Source organism: Cricetulus griseus (genome assembly GCF_003668045.3).
Source record: "Cricetulus griseus strain 17A/GY chromosome 1 unlocalized genomic scaffold, alternate assembly CriGri-PICRH-1.0 chr1_1, whole genome shotgun sequence".
NCBI lineage: Eukaryota > Metazoa > Chordata > Mammalia > Rodentia > Cricetidae > Cricetulus > Cricetulus griseus.
The window spans coordinates 99,645,011-99,664,235 of record NW_023276807.1 but is presented as its reverse complement, the minus strand read 5'-3'; the positions used below and the strand labels follow the sequence as shown (position 1 = coordinate 99,664,235).

Below are 19,225 nucleotides of genomic sequence, written 5' to 3'. Positions count from 1 at the left end.
TCAATAGCTCAAACCCGTCCTGGGGCCCCAGTTTTCAAGAGAACAAGGCTGCTTACAAGGACCAGAAGGAAAAGGAGCTAGTCTTGCCTTGGAGGCCTGTATTGAACCCAATTTGACACAGAGGTGGTGTATCCAGCTCCAGCAACAACATATGTCCTACGGTGGAGACAGCCTTGACTACCCTGCCAACATGCCCTTTGTGCAGCTCAAGACTCTTACAAGAGATCTCAATTGAAAGCTTTCAAATTCTATTTTGGGGCAAAAATGAACAACAGCTAAGGAAGACCAAAACAAACCAGAGTGCCACATAGTTAAAAGGAACTTGAGCTGGTGTGATGAGTAATCCTGGTTGTCAGTGATGACATCTGGAATTAACTAAAACCCAAGCAGCTGGGTACACCTGTGAGGGATGTTTCTTCATTGGATTTGAGATGGAAGACTCACCTTAAGTCTGGGCCATACCTTCTGGTGGCAGCCCATATAAAAGGACATAGAAGAAGGAAGCTTTTGCATTTTACCTACTTGCCCTCACTCTCGCTGGCAAGTTCACCTACCCTGTGCCTAAGACATGCCTTCACTGGTGTTAGAACCTACTTCTCTGGAATTCCAACATAGTGGCTCTCTAGGACTTCCCTAGGACTTCAGCACCAGACTTCGAATTCGGAGACATCTAGTCTCAAAGACTGAACAACTACTAGATCCTTGGCCTTTCTGTTAGGAGACGACCATTGTTGGGCTGCTCAGACCACAGCCCATAAGCCATGCTATAAATCCCATGTATGTATATCCCAAATATATATGCATATTTCTATTAGTTCTGTTCTTTTAGAGAACTCTAATTCAGCTGGTGAGGTCATTGGCTGAGACAGACCTTGCTGGCGTGCTTTCCAGCTGCTTTATGTGAAGGACACAGTCAATAGAGAACTTCTCAAAGGTCACAGAGACTCACACTACAAATCCCTTGGACAGGCTTAAGAAGTCATGAGAATGGCAACAGAGATGGCTCTCGGGAAAGGGGCTTGCTACCAAGTCTGACAACCTAATGTGGATCCTCAGAATCCACGAGGTGGAAGGAGAGAACCAACTCTCACAAATTATTCTCTGATCTCCACAAGCAGGAACAAACATACACAAATTTAAAGATGTAAAAAGAAGGGAGCTATGGAGCAACATCTCCTGGAGGTGATCATCACCACACTACAGCAGACTGCACAACTTCCCATGCAGGCTTCACCATCGTCTCAGACCTCACCTCTGCTCCTTCTTGTTTTTTTTTTTTAAGATTTTATTTATTTATTATGTATACAGTCTTCTGTCTGCCAGCAGAGGGCACCATATCTCATTCAAGGTGGTTGTGAGCCACCATGTGGTTGCTGGGAATTGAACTCAGGACCTCTGGAAGAACAGTCAGTGCTCTTAACCGCTGAGCCATCTCTCCAGCCCCCTGTTCCTTCTTGTTTTAGAAGACGGACCTGCTTGGGATTCAGAGTGATACTACACTGGGACGTTTTGACCTTTCTGCCTCCTTTACCCTGACCACCCCACTCTACTTTCTCATCCTCCTCCTCCTTTTTTTTTTTCTTTTTTTTTTTTTTCTCAGACAAGGTCTCTCTATGTAGCTGTGGTCGGCCTAGAACTAACTTGATATGTAGATCAAGATGGCTTTGAACTCAGAGATCCAACTGACTGCCTCGAGGCCAAGAGCTGGGATTACTGATGTGTGCCACCATCATGTTTGTTCTTACAGTCCAGTTTGACGGTTTCAGAGCTGGTTTCTTACTTAGCTCAATTTTTACTTATTTAATGGGTATTTACTTATTTATGGGTATTTTGTCTGCATGATGTCTGTATATCATGTGCATGGCTGGTGTCTACAGAGGCCAGAAGAGGGTGTCACTTCTTGGGATTAGAGTTACAGATGCTTGTGAACCACCATGTGGTTGCTGGGAATCAAAGCTGGGTCCTCTGTAAGAGTAGCCAGTGCTCTTAACCGCTGGGCCATCTCTCCACTCTAGAGCAGTGGTTCTCAACCTTCGTAACACTGCGACCCTTCAATACAGTTCCTCATGTTGTGGTGACTCCAGACCATAAAATTTTTTTGTTGCTACTACATAACTGCCATTTTGTTACTGTTATGAATTGTAATGTTTCTGATGGTCTTAGGTGACCTCTGTGAAAGGGTTGTTCTGCCTCCAAAGGGGTCTCAACCCAGAGGTTGAGAAAACTGCTGATCTAGAGCCTTAAAACTTATAGTTCTGCTGATAACCAGTGATCCAACCTCCTTCAACATCTGGCCCATACCTCTTTCGTGTTTGTGACTTTTGTCAACCTTACTTCTGCAGAGTATTGTGTATATATATGCTCACCTGCTCATGTGCCAGTCTTCTATCTTAAACTACAGGCTTCCATAGACTACAGACCACACTTGGATACAAGGTCTTGTGTATTGTCAGAGCCTAAGAAATAGGGGCTGGGGGCCTCAGTTGTGGAGCACTCTCCTAGGGTGTGTCAGGGCCCTGGGTTCTACTTCTAGCGCCACACACATAAAAAGGGAAGAAATAAATACCATTTGTCACAGCTAACAACTTTTAAAGTTCTTATAATTTTTACTATATTTATTTGTCTATTTGTGCATGCATGTAGACCAGCAAGCCACAGCAAGCATGGAGACCAGAGGACAACTGGCAGGAGTTGGTTTTGTACTGAACTATGCGAGGAATACTAAGGATCAAACTCAGGTCATTGGGCTTCGTTGTAAGCACTCTTATGCACTGAGCCATCTTTGCTGGCTCCTAAAGTTCTTATGATTTTAAACTTTAATAATTAATTTTAATAACGACTTCAATAATGAATAGTTTTCACAACTTTAAGTAATAATTAAGAGTTGTAATAAGCTTAATTAAAGCCTTAATAACAAACTTTAACAACAAATTCAGGCACTGACAAGCTAATGTGGAGTGCTGCAGGAGTCGGCGACGCTGCCTGGTAGTAGGCTGCTGGCCAACAGGTGAGAGAGGCCCTGCGCTGATCTCACGCCACATATTTCAATCCAGATATTCTGAATGGTATACATACATATATGCTTTTTAAATACTTAAGATCTTACAAGGTGTGAAACTTTACTTAAAAAAATATAGCTGGGCATGGTGTCACATAGCACCAGTATTTGGGAGTCAGAGGCAGGTAGATCTCTATGAGTACAAGGTCAGCCTGGTGTACATAGGGAGCTCTAAAGGCCAGCAAGAGCTACAGAGTAAGAACTTGTCTTTAAAAAAAAAAAAAAAATTCTTTCAAGAGCTAGTTCAGTGAGTCAAGGCAGCTGCAGCCCAGCGGCAGCTAGAGCTTGATCCCCAGGACCCATCTTGTGGAAAGAGGGAAATGACCCTAGGAACTGCTCTGACCCACAGCCCCTTTATGCAGGAGGTTGACATGGGTAACCTAATCCCACAGATCAGGACCAGCCTGGGAGACAAATGCCACCATCCCATTGTTTTAGTTACTAAAGTTAATAGAAATTTACTAATATCATTGATTCATCCTTTGAAATTTCTCTAATTTAAAGATGAATTTTTGTAGCTAGATTTATAGGTGAACGTTTTGGATAGATTTAAAACAAAAATAGCTCTCAGAAATGAGAAGGTAAATTTTTCATGCCTGGGGCCTCAGACCCAAGTAAGCTGTGTGCAGAAAACTCTATTTGACTTTTCTTTTTTTTTTTAAAAGGGCTGGAAAGGTGGCTTGGCAGTTAAGAGCATTGGCTGCTCTTCCAGAGGACCTGGGTTTAATTCCTATCACTCACATGGCAGCTCACAACTGTCTATAACTCCAGTTCAAGGGGAATCCTACATCCTCTCACAGACAAATGTGCACATAAAATAAAAATAAATAAAATATTTAAAAAGAAAATGACTGGAGAGGTGGTGCAGTGGTGGTAAGAGGACATACTGAGCTTCCAGAGGACCTGAGCTCAGTTCACACCACCTAAAGCTCTGGCTCGGAGGGATATGGTACCTGCACACATTGCACATATCCTCACACAGATAATAAAAATAAAAGAGCATCTTCAAAAGTTTGGGTTTTTTTGCCGGGCATTGGTAGCTCACGCCTTTAATCCCAGCACTTGAGAGGCAGAGGCAGGCAGATTTCTGTGAGTTGGAGACCAGCCTGGTCTATAAGAGCTAGTTCCAGGACAGCCTCCAAAGCCACAGAGAAACCCTGTCTCGGAAAAAAAAAAAAAAAAAAAAAAAAAAAAAAAAAAAAAAAAAAAGAAAAAAGAAAGTGCGTTTTAGTGACACTGTTTATTTTAGATGGGGAGCACGTGTGTGAGACGAGAGGATAACACGTGGGCGTCAGTTCTCTCCTTAGGGCTGTTAGGGTCTGAGGCTCAAACTCAGGTCACCAGCCCACAGGTGCCTTTACCGCCTGAGCATCTCCTGAGCCCTGAATCTACTTTTAAATGTCATTTTCAGACCACTTTCCCACTCAAAAATTACACTGTTTACTTTTTAAAATCCTAAATTTGGAGTGTGGCATATGCCTGTAATCCCAGAATTCAGAAGGCTAAAGCACAAAGTTGTGAGTTCTAGTCCAGCCTGGGCTATATAGTTGAGACCCTATCTCAAAAGAAAAAAAAATCCACATGTAAAAAAGAGTAAATTAAAAGCCATATTGGAGACTACACAAGCATGTCCCTCAAAAGCAATGACATAAAAGAATGATTATTTAACGTAAGGGAAAGATGCAAAGGACATCAGGCCCAGAGTTCCCCTCAAAGGTTTGTCTTATTTCTTCTTGAAGCTATAAGAACTTGGGGTTCTGAGAAACATATTGGCAAACACAGCTGGTGGGGAGCAGGGGTGCAGGTGAATGCAATGACCTCTGAGGTACTGCCCTTTAATAATAAATTCCGATCCAAGCACTACAGAGTTGTGAGCAGTCTGATTTTTCCTCTGAATCCCACTCCATCTCCACCTCCTGTTGCCATAGCCCTGTTTGTAGCACACCAGGGGGCAGAGATTCTGGTCTTCACACAATGTCTTACCATTCAACTTTGTCCCCTAAACATTCACTCCCCTGCCTCCTGTGGAACCTATTAGTCAGATATGCACTTTCCAGGAACTTGATCATGTTACAGGCCTTTTCTTATATGATGAGTCCAATGCTAGTCATGAATAAGCAAGTTTTACAGAGGCTGGCTGGTGTAATTTATAAAAATAGTGACTCCACATCCAGAAATAGGATAAATGTGGCCTAAAAGAGGCCACCATATATCTGTTAAATCCCAGGTCTCCTGCTACAAACAGCATATGGCCTTTTCTTCAGCCATGCCAATCAAGCACGTTAGAGACTTGGTTGAGGCCAGTGCTTTGACTTGACAAGGACATTTGCTATAATAGAGCGAACTGGATGATTTTCAAAAAAACACTGTCTCCTTTCTCCCATTTGCAAGCCTCTATCCTTGACCATTTGAGAAGGCATCAAGCACCAGAAGGACGGAAATGGTATTTACTTTTCTGTTTTAAGAGCAGTAGGGATATACTTAGGCAGTGGTGGTGCACACACACTTGGGAGGCAGAGGTAGGAGGATCTCTGTGAGTTCAAGACCAGTCTGGTCTACACAGTGAGTTCTAGGACAGCTAAGGCTACACAGAGAAACCCTGTTTCAAAAAACAAAAACAACAACAACAAAAAACCTGAACAAACAAACAGACAAAAAGAACTATGGGGATGTTAGAGATGTACTAGTTGGATTTTGCCACAATTTTCTCTTCTTGAATCTAGTTTCAATGACTACATGAATCAGCCCCTACTGGCCCGAATTGTACTTTATAAATATGGGCTGAACATTATCTTTCCAAACGAAAGTGCCTAGATTGAAATACCCTGTGTCCTTCCTGGGAGAGTGGCACAGCCCTTGAGGAAAAGGCCATCTTTGTGTAGAACAAATGGACCGAGGGAAATCCGCTTTCCTCCCTGCCCTTCTTCACACAGTCACCGCCAAATGACATGTTTTATCATTCTAAAAATCTGGCTAAGCAGACTGAGCAAAGGGCCCATTCTTCTGGTCTTTAACGGTGGTTTTCTGACATGAGACCTGCATTAAAGCACCCTCAGGCTGGAAGGATGGCGACAGTGGGGGTAGTGGGACTGGTCTGCCTTTTCCTTCCCCTGGCACCATCAGTATTCAGACTGTCCTAGGCAAGAAGCAGAGGGATCCCAGGTCCCTGAAAACCACCACATCACAGTACAAACACAATCTTCTTGACCCAAGGACGAAGAAGCAGGGAGAGGAGCAGACTTATAAAAAGGGGGGAAAGTCAGCTAGTGGCTGGGCAGAAGCAGATGCAGGTGGATCTCTGTGAGTTTGAGGCCAGCTTAGTCTATATAGTGAGTTTCAGGACAGTCAGGACTAGTGAGACCCTGTTGCCTGATGCAAAGCAAAACAAAACATACACCCCCGGGTGTATTTTATTCTTAAGTTATGTGTGTACATGCTTGTGGGTATGCACACTTCTGAGTGCAGGTGCCACAAAGTCACAGCATGGATCTCCTGAAGCTGGAGTAGCTGGCTGTTGTGAGCCACTTTATGGTGGTGCTGGGAACAAAACTTGGGTCCTCTCCAGGAGCAGCCAGTGCTCTCCAACTACTATTTTTAATATTTGTTTTGAGCCAGGATTTTACCACATAATTCAATCACTTTCTGCTTCAGGTTTCAGAGTGCTAGGGCTATAGTCCTGTGCCATCATGACAGTGTCACAGGTCAGGCAGGCAAAACAACAACAGCCCCAAATACCCCAGAACAAACAAGACTCATTTAAAACTGCAGTTCTCCTAAGGATCTGGGTGTCCTTCCTCCTGTCTTTGTATCAGGAAGGTAACAACTGAGTATAGAAATGAATGAATCAAACAGTAAAGAAACAGGACTACTAAAAGGCTAAAGAAGGGCCTGGAGAGATAGCTTAGTGGGTAAAGTGCTTGCCACACAATCCTAAGGACCAGAGCTTAGTCTCCAGCACCCATATAAAAAGCCAGGCATGCTGACATAGGCTTATAATCCCTGAGCTAGAAAGGTGAAGACAAGAGGATCTCTAGGGCTCTGCCCAGACAGCCTTGCCTAGCCCATCAGTCCCAGTTAGACATCCAGGATCAGCAAACAAGGTGGATGGCACCCAAGGCTGACTATCGGCCTCCACACATAATGCATGTATGCACATATGCACATATACATCCCTGCACACATATGAACACATGTATACACACATATCCACACATATATGAACACATACACATACCCACACACATATGTGCACATGCACACGCTCACATACATATGAATACACACATATATAAACACAAAAGATTGAAGAGACTTTGCCATGAATCAACATTAAAAACACAATAGATACTGTGCTATATAACCAGTCACTATCATTTTTCAGAGAAATTGAGCCCAAGTAATATCAAATACATGAGTTTTCATTAAGCTTACCGACCTGGGAAACACCCAGGAAATGGTATGCCATGGAACGTTCCTAGTACTTGAGAACTCAACAAGAGAAGTGGAAGCCCACACCCATGATGCTTCTTGCACTCACTAATAAAAGCCAGCAACAGGAGTTAACCTTGGGCAGTGCCTCCTGCTCTGAGCTTAGTACTCAGGCCCCAAGCTATCAGAGGGTGTGTTAGCCTTACTCTGGCAGGCAGGAATATCACAGTACTTCCAGTAGACACCGTCCTCATGCTCCGCCACATAGCACCAGGGGCTCACGTCTCCATCTGGATTTCTGTTGGGAATAAGGACACACTGATGACACTGCTTGTGTTTCAAGTCACCTGGCCTATTCTGCTTTACAGTGTTGAGTTCCCTGTCATTTCTAACAACTGCTGTGCATTTCAATGCAATCTCTCATCAAGAAGGAAAACACAAACTGGCCACAGTGGCTCAGGCCTATAACCCCAAAACTCAAGCACAAGCTGAGGCAGGAGGATTACTACAAGTTCTCGGCCAGCCTGGACTATACAGTAGGACCCTGTCTCAAACAAACAAACAAAACAATAAAACCACAGGTAACACAAGCTTGGAAAAGGTATATTTAAGGAAGGGTTTAATCTCAGATCCTAAAAATATTTATTTCTGGGTGATAAGATTATTGGCAATTTTAGTTTTTTTTCTTCTGATTTTAGTTTCTTCTTCAGTAACGATTATCCCAAGTATGTAGTTTCTAAACAGCCAAATAAATTCACATAACACAAAGTCAGCTGGCAAGCCTACCCAGTCGAGCCTGGCTAACTCACACATGACAGAAGTGGTGCCTTCCTCCATCACCACATGGCCCCCACAGAGGCTTCTTAGTCAGGACACGAACTTCTAACGTGACAATCCTGTTTTTTAAAGATTTATTTTCATATTCCCAAGTGAGAGCATCTTGGAGTAAATGACCTTCAAGGTCATTTTGGTGCAGGGACATCATGACAATAAAGAGCGATGCTAGTGAAGTAGTTCAAATGACAGGGGCAGGCAGCTCCAGAGAGACAAGGCCGCCTCTCTTCACCCCTTCCCAGGCCCCTTTTATTTAGACTCAGAATACTGGAAACCTGACACTCCAGTTAGGCAGGAAATGGGCATGAGGACAGCCCCCACACCCCACCCTGGTGGAGCTCTGCAGCAGGCTTATGGGCCTGAGCGGACAAGCCCATTGTGTGGCCTAGAAGATAAGCTTCCCAGGCACAAAGGATTCTTTTCTTTTTGTGCCCAAAGACAGGTGTGAGTGACAACTCCACTCTTCCCTGGCTCTGCCTCCCCCTCTAACCTAGATACTTCAGGCCCAGCCAGGAGAAGCCTGTTCCCATCACTCAATAGCGTATAGACATCTCAGATGAGATGGATCTGAAAAGTCGCACAAGACAAACATGGTGTCGGATGTCAACTGAGAAATCAAAGTGGCAGAGCCTGTACAAAGCCCTTCTTTAAACAGTACTTCACTGGCATCTTCCTCCCTCTGTTCCGAGCCAGCTTTGATGTAGTATTGGATAAACCCCCTAGACAACAAGTGTTTATTATCAATGTCAAAGCCATTCTGAAAAGCACTGGAATAGCTTAATAAAGAGCAGGCAGACCCATCCTTACTTCTCTGCATCGCTAACGCCAAAGGCCTGGACTGGTGTGATATCATCAACACGAGAGGTTCAGCCTCTCTCCTTTGGAAGTATAAACTGGTAATTCAGGTCTGGTACATTCCATCAAACCAGAGGGCTGTAGCCCAAGGAGGTAAGGGGGAAGACACTGGGGGAAGGTGCTCCAAGCCGGCCCTTGCCCTCGGGTACAGCCCTCTGTATGCCTATGGATGTGCTCCTGCAAGCCTGTAAATAGACCTGGGCACTCATCTAGTAGAATTTTTTTTTTTCTCATTGGAAATTTAAAATTTACCTAGGGTCAAATTTAAAATAATAGTTCTTCTGAGATTTGAGAATGTTTAGAGAGTAACAGGGTAAACTAACCTATCAGGAAACACTTCAGGGACAGCACAGTGGCAGATAATTTCCCCAGAATTGCAAAGAAAATGAAGCAAAGCAAAACACCTTAGGAGACAACAAGTGGCCATATAAGAAAACAAAGACAAAAACAAGTAGGCAACAACAAAAAACCATTCCCAACCCAACTATCCCTGTGAACAGAAAAATCAGAGGAAGGGAATATAACAGAAATGGAGTAGTGGAGTGGGGATAGGTGTGTATACGCATGTTCACCTGTCTGTGCGTGATTATGAATAAATGTGTGTGCTCATGTATGTGTGCATGTTCATATGTGTGCACACGAACGCTTGGGTCCATGTTCATGAGTCTGTGTGAGCACGTGTTCATACGTATGCCTGCACCTGAGTGTACATTTGGAGAACAGAGGTCAACCTTGAGTACTGCTCTTTAGGTGCAGATCATCTTTTTTTTTTTTTTTTTTTTTTTTTTTTTTTTTTTTTTTTTTTTTTTTAATTTTAAGACAGGGTTTCTCTCACTGGCCTGAAACTTGCCTAGTGGTGAGCCAGAAGGCCCAGGAATCTGCCTGCCTTTACCTCCCACTGTTGGGATTATAAGAGCATAACCGTGCAGAACTCTTGTTTTGGGAGGGGTAGGTATTTGCTTGTTTTTTAAGACAGGGTTTCCCTGTGTAGCCCTGGCTGTCCTGGAACTCACTTTGTAGACCAGGCTGGCCTTGAACTCATAGAGTGCTGGGATCAAAGGTGTGTGCCACCACGTCCAGGTGCAGAGCTTTTTTTAATGTGGGTTCTGGGGACTCAAACCCAGCCCTCTGGACGAGCACTTTACCAAACTGTCTCCCTAGCGTTATTTTTAGACAGTCACTTACTTATCTGCATGTGAGTGTATGCACACTGTGTAAGAGCTCATGCCATGGCACTCATACAGAGCTTGTGGGAGTTGGTTCTCTCTTTCTGCCATTGGGTTCAGAGTATTGAATGTAGGTCATGAGGCATGGCACCAAGCACCTTTTCCTACAAAAATCACCTTAGTAGACTGCAAGTTTTTATCTATAAAAGACATTAATAGACAAACTTTGAAAATACTTGAAGAACTGATTAATGATCATAAGAAACCCTAACAAAATACAAAGGACAGGGACTTGAGAGATGGCTCAGTGGTTAAAAGCACACACTGCTCTTCTGGTGGATCTGGAATCTAGTTCCCAGAATCCATCTCGGGTAGCTCACAGCTATCTATAACTACAACTACAGGGGATTTGACAATTCTTGCCTTCTTTGGCACCTGCACTCATGTATAGACCCACACAAACACATATACACACAATTTAAAATAATGAAATATATCTTAAAAAATACAAATGGTAGCAGAATGGAAAGATGGCACACATAATACTTTGAGGCTTTGCCAGGCAGGGCTCAGGGAGAGAAGAACAACAGTAGGACTGTCTAAACACTTAATAAAGCTTTTACTTTGTATTGGTTTAGGTTTTTGTGACATGATCTTACATAGCCCAAGCTGTCTTCAAACTCATGATATAGCCAAGGATAACCTTGGATTCTTGGTCTTCTCTCAGGTGCTGAGATTATAGGTATGTACACAACTATGCCTGGCTTGTAACAAACTTTTAATGCTTTTACAGTGACAAATGAAAAACTATAGTAAAAGCAAACAAGGGGATAGTCGGCTGATGCAAGTTAGGATTGAGGTGATGTAAAGAGCTGAAGGGAAAGGCAAAACAAAACAAAAAAAGACATGGACTACAAGCCTGGTAATGTCAAGACAGCCACAAAGACCTAGAGTGTTAGCTTGGGCATGGAAAGCAAACGGAGTGGCCCATACAATACAGACATATATGTGTTGGCTCAGCTGGGTCAACAGTGCCCTATGGTCGAGATGTTCATGTAGCAACAAACCAGAGTCGCAGTATGGAACTCTGAGTAGGACTCTGCAATCATTCTTTCTTGTTCTAATGGTGCAAGAGGCAGCTTATGCACCTGTCCCAAGAATGATTAAATTCAGCACATTGCTGAGCCATGAGTCATGTTATCACAATCTTGGGTATAAGGAGCTGAAAGGTATAATAAACAAGGCACTTGGAATTTTTGCTCTGGTCTCTAAAAACTTGTAATTCTGTTTTAATCTTCGTGTGTGTGTTTGTGTGTGTGTGTGTGTGTGTGTGTGTGTGTACACATATATGTATGTGTGTTTGTGTATGTGGTGTGAGGTTGACTTTGAAGGCTATTTCCGTTGACCTTCACATAACTCATTGAGACAGTGTCTCTTACTGACCTCAAGCTAGTCACTGCTAGTCACTATGGCTAGTCTAGGTAACCAGCATGCTCCTGGAATTTCATCTCTGCCTTCTGAGCACTAGAAGGGCAGGAGGACTTTCACAACAACCCAGAATTTACTTGGGTTCTCAGGATCCCAACTCTGAACCTCACTTTTGCACAGGAGGTACCTTAACCTCTGGGCCATCTAGTAGTTGTCAACTTGTCTTCAATCTTAGATAACTGAGAACCTGATCAAACCTGTGGCTCACCTCCCAAAGAAATATAAACATGCACCTAGAGATCGTGGGTGAGATCAGAGCTCCCTGCTGGAGCCCACAGTGGTTCATGCCTGTTACTCAGCTGCCTAAGACACTGAAGAATTACTGTCAGGAGTTCAAGTACAGCCTGGGTAACACGGCAGAGGGAGGTTTGGGTCCCAGATGGTCTCAGCATCTTCAGCATCTTTGATGCCCATGAAATGCTCGCTGGTGGGAGAACCCCCTGAGAAAATCCTCCCAAAGAGACAAGAGAGAGGCCAGACAGGACACTGCTCTGAAAGCCAGTATGGAAGCAAACTAAGCTGGAGATAAAGAGAGGAAGACAGAGGAGGAGACTGATTCACTTTTATGTGCTTTTTAATTTCTTGGGTGTATTTCCCTGCATGTTTGTCTGTAAACCATCTGCAGTGCCTGCAGAGGCCAGAAGAAGGTGTCAGATCCCCCAGAACTGGAGTTACAGACTGACTATTCTGATCTGTATTGTGGGTTCTGGGAATCGAACCTGGGTCCTCTGGATGAGAGGCCTGTGTTCTTAACTATTGAGCCATCTCTCCAGCTCTGATTAATTCATTTTTAAGAGAAAGATATGTTTCTCTGAGTTGGCCAACGGGAGATAAGAAAGTATTACTAGCTATGAGAAGGGCTGGATGGAGCTAGAAGAACCAAAGATCATCCTACAGCAGCCCTATGGTCCCATCTTACCTGCAATAGTTATGTTCACCCAGACCAGCTTCCCCGTTGGGGTATTTCAGCGTGTTGTATGGATGCTGGAATGTCTCGTTCCAGAACAGACATGGCTTCCCACCTTGCAGTGCTGTCCAGCTCTGTGTTCCCCTATAATCTGCACCATTGGCTGTGAAACACTCTAGAAGAAGGAAAAAACAGCATACTAATTTTCTGGCAACATTTGTAGTTTCCTCCCTCTCTGGTGAATGTTTTATTTGTTTTGTTTGGACCAAACTAGAAATGGATTGTGTTTTGCTAGATCCTGGGCGGCCTGCTGGGCTGAGTGAATCTGCAATGCTGGGCACTGTTGGTACCAGCTTGTTGGGCCACTGGGGGGCTTCCCCTTGAAGTCTACAGGTCCCAGTGAAGATATAAACACGGCACTGAAATATACTGGAGCTCATGAAGTGAGCCAAGAAAACCCCAAATCTAGAATAGTTGCTAATAGATATGCGCGTGGAATTCTGGGCACTCGGAGGGGGCCACTGCTCTAGCCAGCATCTCTGTATGGTAACTAGAACCAGGTCACCAGCTGTAACTGAGAGCTCCCCTACAGTCTGAAAGGCTGCTCTGACACTTGGATTTAATAAGGCCATCGGATACAGCAATGCTTTGGAATCCCAATCACACAAATCTGGGAATGACTCACATTCCCTGGTAATGAGGAACAGTCCTCCCTGCCTTGTCTGAGGTGCAACAAAACAGGGGGCAATGGAGGACTGGGACAGCACTTTTTCTCACCTCTTCCTGAAATGCTTTCCTAGAAAATGTGTTGAAAATGGACTCGGGTCCCATTTCATGAAATAACAGATCCTTGCAGGTGTAATCACGCACTTCTAAAATCCACTTCTCAGACTCTGGGGGATGGGAACTGAGACCGCCAGGCTTCTTCCCACATATTGTATGCATTAAACTCACAGAGGTTCATGAGAAAGGCAGAGTACAAAGAGCAATTTTTAAAATTAGCTTAGTTGAAACTGACAGATAGAAGCACTTCAAACACTTCTTTAAGATGTATCACTAGAACCCTGACAGTCTGGGGGAGTTAGCCCGACATTCTTAGCTTTCTTCCGTTCTTTCTCCTGGCACACAGTGACGTATCACTTCCGGTAATAAAGACATGACGCTGTCTCCCATTGGGCAGGGCATGTGCCTGCTGTAGACTAGGAGGCATGTGGACAACAGGACACATCTCCATTCCGAAAGACCTTTCTCTGACTACTTAGAGACCAAACATCTTCCTTCCAGTCACACCTTCCTCCTACCAGCTAGGCTCTGTATTTTATCTGGAATAGCACCATTTATGGGTGGCTCAAATAATCTGGAATTCTAAGAGACACAGAAAACCACAGCAACTTATCATGCCTGGTGCAACATTAACATGGTAAGTGTGAGTCCTCAAGTACCATGAGGACATTGACACAAAGCTCAAAGGCACTAGAGGACATCGGCTCAGCAGAGTGACATACACAGGACCAAAGGCTCAGCTTTGGCTCATTGTCTTGGATTGTTGCTGATATGGATAAATCGCCACTATCTGCACCAGTTCTAGTATTCCCGTCATGCTTAAGGGTGTACCATGCTGTTTGATCACACCCCTCTTCACACAGGAGGCAGCCACAGCACTTGGATAGGTCCTACTGGACTCCAGCAGAAGCCCTCCAGTGGTAGGTACCCTTTCTGTCCTTCACCCCACTTCCCTGTTGACTTCCTGTAACTTCCTCCCCCCCCCCATCTTTAGCACCTCTGTTTTGGCCCCACTGGTCATAAGGGAACAGTTTAGATCTCGCTGTTGCCTTCTCAGCTCTACAACCCACTTTCCACATAGAACTCAAAGGTCCCAAGAGAATGAAGGTTTGTCTTGTGGGTGTTTGCAAGGCCTCCCTGCTGTAAGCCCAGCTCTTCCCTTAGTCACTCACTGTGGTCAAACCACACTAGCCTGCTTTTAATCCTGGGAACACACTTCCCCATTTCCTGCCCAAATGTTCTTCCTCTAATATTTCCAGTTGCAAGATAAACATCGCCTCCTCAGAAGCCCCTTCTCATCTCTGCCTCTTTGCCTCCTTCCTTTGTCTGCCCCACAGCACTCACTTGTCACTAGGGACACACACACACACACACACACACACACACACACACACACACACACACATCCAGTCCTAAACCCAGGTCCCACACGCACTGATATCTTCCCTTAATTACTCCCTGAGCAATGTGGTCTCACAACTACTCGTACTGCATTTTAATCATATTGGGTATTCTAAACAATCTAAAGATGACTTAAAGCACATGGAGGGAATGTACAGACGACGTGCAAAATATGAATGTGAGTATCTGCATTTTGGAATTCTTAGAGGCCTGGAGCAGCACTACAGATACCACGGGCAACTACATTAGAAGGGATGGGAGGAGAGGATAATATGTGTATGGCGTGTTTCACATCAGAGCTCTATTCCAACCTAGGTAATTCTGTTGCCTGATCAGTTCTGGAGTCACAAGACTGGATGATTCTTTTAATTAATTAATTAATTAACTTTAATCAGACTGGTATTTATTTTTGTTTTGCTTTTTTGTTGTTTTTGTTTTTCGAGACAGGGTTTCTCTGTGTAGCCATGGATGTCCTAGAACTTGCTCTGTAGACCAGGCTGGCCTCAAACTCACAGAGATCCACCTGCCTCTGCCTCCTGAATTCTGGGATTAAAGATGTGTGTCGCCACCACTGGCTTTTTTTTTTTTTTAAGGACTAGATGATTCTAAGAATATCAGGTCAACCTCTGTCAACTGCTTTCTGCCCTACATAATCTTATACATCGAAACATAATGTTGCAGGATTGGGTATAATATCCAGAGGCAGAGGCAGAGGCAGATGGGTTTCTGAGAGTTTGAGGCTAGCCTGGTCTACATAGGGCATTCCAGATCAGCTGGAGCTAATAGTGAGATTCTGTCTCAAAACAAAAACAAACAAAAATACGTTATGTTGCCTACCTTAAATATAGATGATAAAGATACATTTTTTAAAAAGTGGGGGGCTAGAGAGATAGCTCAGCTGTTAAGAATACTTGCTGCTCTTCCAGAAGACCTGAGGTTTGCTTCCAGTACCCAAATTAGGAAGTTTACAACCCTCCTGTAATTCCAGCTCCAGAAGATCCTGTGTCTTTTCTGGCCTCTGCAGGCACCAGCACACAAATACACACACACACACACACACACACACACACACACACACACACACACACACACAAATAAAAAGAAAACCAAATCTAAAAAAAAAAAAGTGGCGAGGAAGTAGGGTATGGTGGAATATACCTGTAATACCAGCACTTGGGAGATGGAGGCTGGAGGTTCAGGAGTTCTAAGTCATCCTTGGCTACAAAGCCAGTTAAAGCCTGGCCTGAGCTACATGAGACACTGTCTCAAACAAGCAAGCAAGGAACCAAAACAGGCCAATGATTCACAAGTCATCAAAACAGCAATAACCTCAGAGATAGACAGCAACCTGTGGGGCATATTCCCAAGGACTCAAATGGTTTTATTTGTACCACAAAAGAATGTGCCATGAATGGTATTGAGATGCCATTAACAGCAGGAATATGACAGTGATGCCTTTTCTGGTTCTGGAAGTTTTTTTTTTTTTTTTCCAGATCTACTCTTTTTCAAGGTTTTTGGAGACAGTCTCTTGTAGCTCAGACTAATCTAACACTAACTATGTAGCTGAGACTGGCCTTGAACTCCTGATCCTCCTGCCTTTCGAGCAATAAGATCACAGGTGTGGTAGCATCCCTCTCAGGCAGTTCTTGTATCCACTCTAAATAAGCATACTAGATTTTAATTAAAAAAAAAAAAAACGATTTGCCTAGTACACTATTTGTTATGGACTGGAAGTTATCTGTGCATCCTGACTTCATCAGGGTGTGAGTGAGATAATGAGGACCCTGTCACCCTTCTTTTCTACTGCTATGAAACTGATATAGCTTTGTCTAGATAAGCAAGGAGAGGCTAAAACAACAACAACAACAAAAATCACCTGGTATCTTGTATATTCACATTTTCAGTAAAAGAGAATGAATGAAGGCAAGAGACCTAATGTCTACACCACCATTCATGAATGCGTTCAACAATTTTTCAGTCCTTACCATTGTCCAGAGCTGTGGTGAATAGACTATGGATTCTTGGCCTTCCCTTGTTAACAGGGAACACAGGTTCATAAACCCATGTCAGTATCAGACAATAGTCAGTGCTATGAAACAGAGGGGTCTGGCACGGCTCAGACAGGAGTCAGTATTCGAGAAGTGTGAGGGACTAACTGGGGAAGAGTGGGAAGAACACTGTAGGAAGGGTACAAGGTGGGCAAACCCTGGCCAGCAGGACAGTGCCCAGAAAGCTGCTGCTCCTCCCCGATGGGCCGGATGAGTGCACTGGGACAGGCAGGGTCTCGAGGGTTACACAAGATAGGCCCACACTTGAGTGCACACACACAGAGAAAGAGAGAAAAAAAGAGAGGAGGGGGAAGAAATAAAGCAAATTGCTCTCTGATCAAAATCTAGTTGTCAATATAAAACACACTTTCATTTATATATGCCACTTAAATTACATATTTAGTAATTATACTTATGAAGAAAAGAATAATTAATACAAGCACTGCATTGTGTATTTCATGAGAGAAACCCTGTATGAAAACATCAAAAAAAAGAATAAAACATCAACAATAACAAAAACCAAACCAAAACAAACAACTCCACCCCCCCAAAAAAAAGGGAAGGGAAGAAGAAAAGAAATCTATATGGGAAAATACTTACATTTCTTTGGGACAGGGTCTCATGTAGCTGGCCTTAAACTTGATAGATAACCAAGATAACTCCTGATCTTCAATCAGTGCCTCCTAAATGCTGGGATTATAGGCTGTGGCACCATGCTTTACTCTTGTGTTTTCAGTTAAGGTCTCCCATTTTAGCTCAGGCTGGCCTCAAACTCAGTGAAGGAAGCCTTGGCCTCTCAAGAGCTAGGATTATAAATGTGAGCCAATTTGTCTGGCTACCAACTCCAGTGTTTTTGGTTTTTTTTTTTCAGATTTATTTATTTTTTATGTATACAGTGTTCTGATCTCATTATATATAGTTGTGAGCCACCATGTGGCTGCTGGGAATTGAACTCAGGACCTCTGGAAGAACAGCCTGTTTCTTAACCTCTGAGCCATCTCCCAACCCCAACTCCAGTGTTTAAAACAAGATACTAGAGAACACTTTCTGATGAGAGTACCTTCTGGGCCTTTTTAAATTGCAGTTTTATTTATTTATTCTATGTTCGTGTACATGTATGTGATGTGTGTGTGGTGGTTAGAAGATAACCTGTCACACTCTGTTCTCTATTTTCCCCATCTGGGTTCCAGGGATTAAAATCAGGTCATCAGGCTTAGTGGCAAGTACCCAAAGAACCATCTTGCCAGCCTTTCTATTCTAAAAAAGTCTGAAATTTGGTAGATGGATGATGGATAATTTTTTTTTTTTTTTTTTTTGGTTTTCCGAGACAGGGTTTCTCTGTGTAGCTTTGGAGCCTATCCTGGCACTCGCTCTGAAGACCAGGCTGGCCTTGAACTCACAGAGATCTGCCTGCCTCTGCCTCCCAAGTGCTGGGATTAAAGGTGTGTGCCACCAACGCCTGGCTGGTAGATGGATAATTTATAGAACTATAAAACCTCTTATTATTTAGAGGAAAGCATGAGAGTATAATGAAATGTACCTACAACATCCACTGCTCTGAGGAATGTCAGCTAAAGTGGGACTTGAGGGGACATCTTCCAAGCTTGTGCTGCCAGGCAAACTGCCCTTTGCCTTCAGATACACCAAAGCACCATGGGCAGTTAAGAGTGTCTCTGTGGTAAACTTGTGAATGCAGTGGTTCCCAACTTTCCTTCAGAAAATGCCACTGAGGCTACAACAGGATACCTCTCAGCTTTCCCCAGCTGCTTTCTGGAGCACCGATCTCTGTACTCTCGTGAAAGTTATCAGACTTACAGGAGAAAGGACGGGTAAGGGGACAGAAAGCCCTCTACACATGCAGCACATATTGAGAGTCACTAGAATTAAAAGAAAATGACACCAAGATAAATGGTTGGCACTGCATGGTTCAAGCCATCCCAGACACTGGCCTTCACTTCGTTTTTTTTTTGTTGTTGTTGTTTTCTGTTTTTTTGTTTGTTTGTTTGTTTGTTTCTTTTTTCTGTGAAACAAGGGGTTTTGGCTCAGAGGGTTCTGATACCCCCTTACTTCTAACTCTAAACAGCTACAATTGCCAATATTTAAGAACTAAGATTCAAAAGTCTGAGGTAATAGGAAAGGTAATTTGAATAGGAAAGAGTCACGGCTTAAATTCTCTCCCAGGGTTAAAATTCTGCAATTCTTCGTGCCTAATGGAGGTAAGAATGCTATGGTCACACAGACAAGCGTGGCACTGGTC

At 43.6% G+C, this 19,225-nt stretch overlaps 1 protein-coding gene across 1 annotated transcript in view; it reads right to left on the bottom strand.

The window, feature by feature from the left end:
* LOC100772745 (E3 ubiquitin-protein ligase ZNRF3) overlaps positions 1–19,225 on the bottom strand; it is a 236,684-nt gene that overhangs the window by 38,477 nt on the left and 178,982 nt on the right. Inside the window, 2 exon segments of the mRNA XM_027387369.2 lie at positions 7,693–7,784; positions 12,749–12,911. Coding sequence (XP_027243170.1) covers positions 7,693–7,784; positions 12,749–12,911 — 255 coding nt within the window.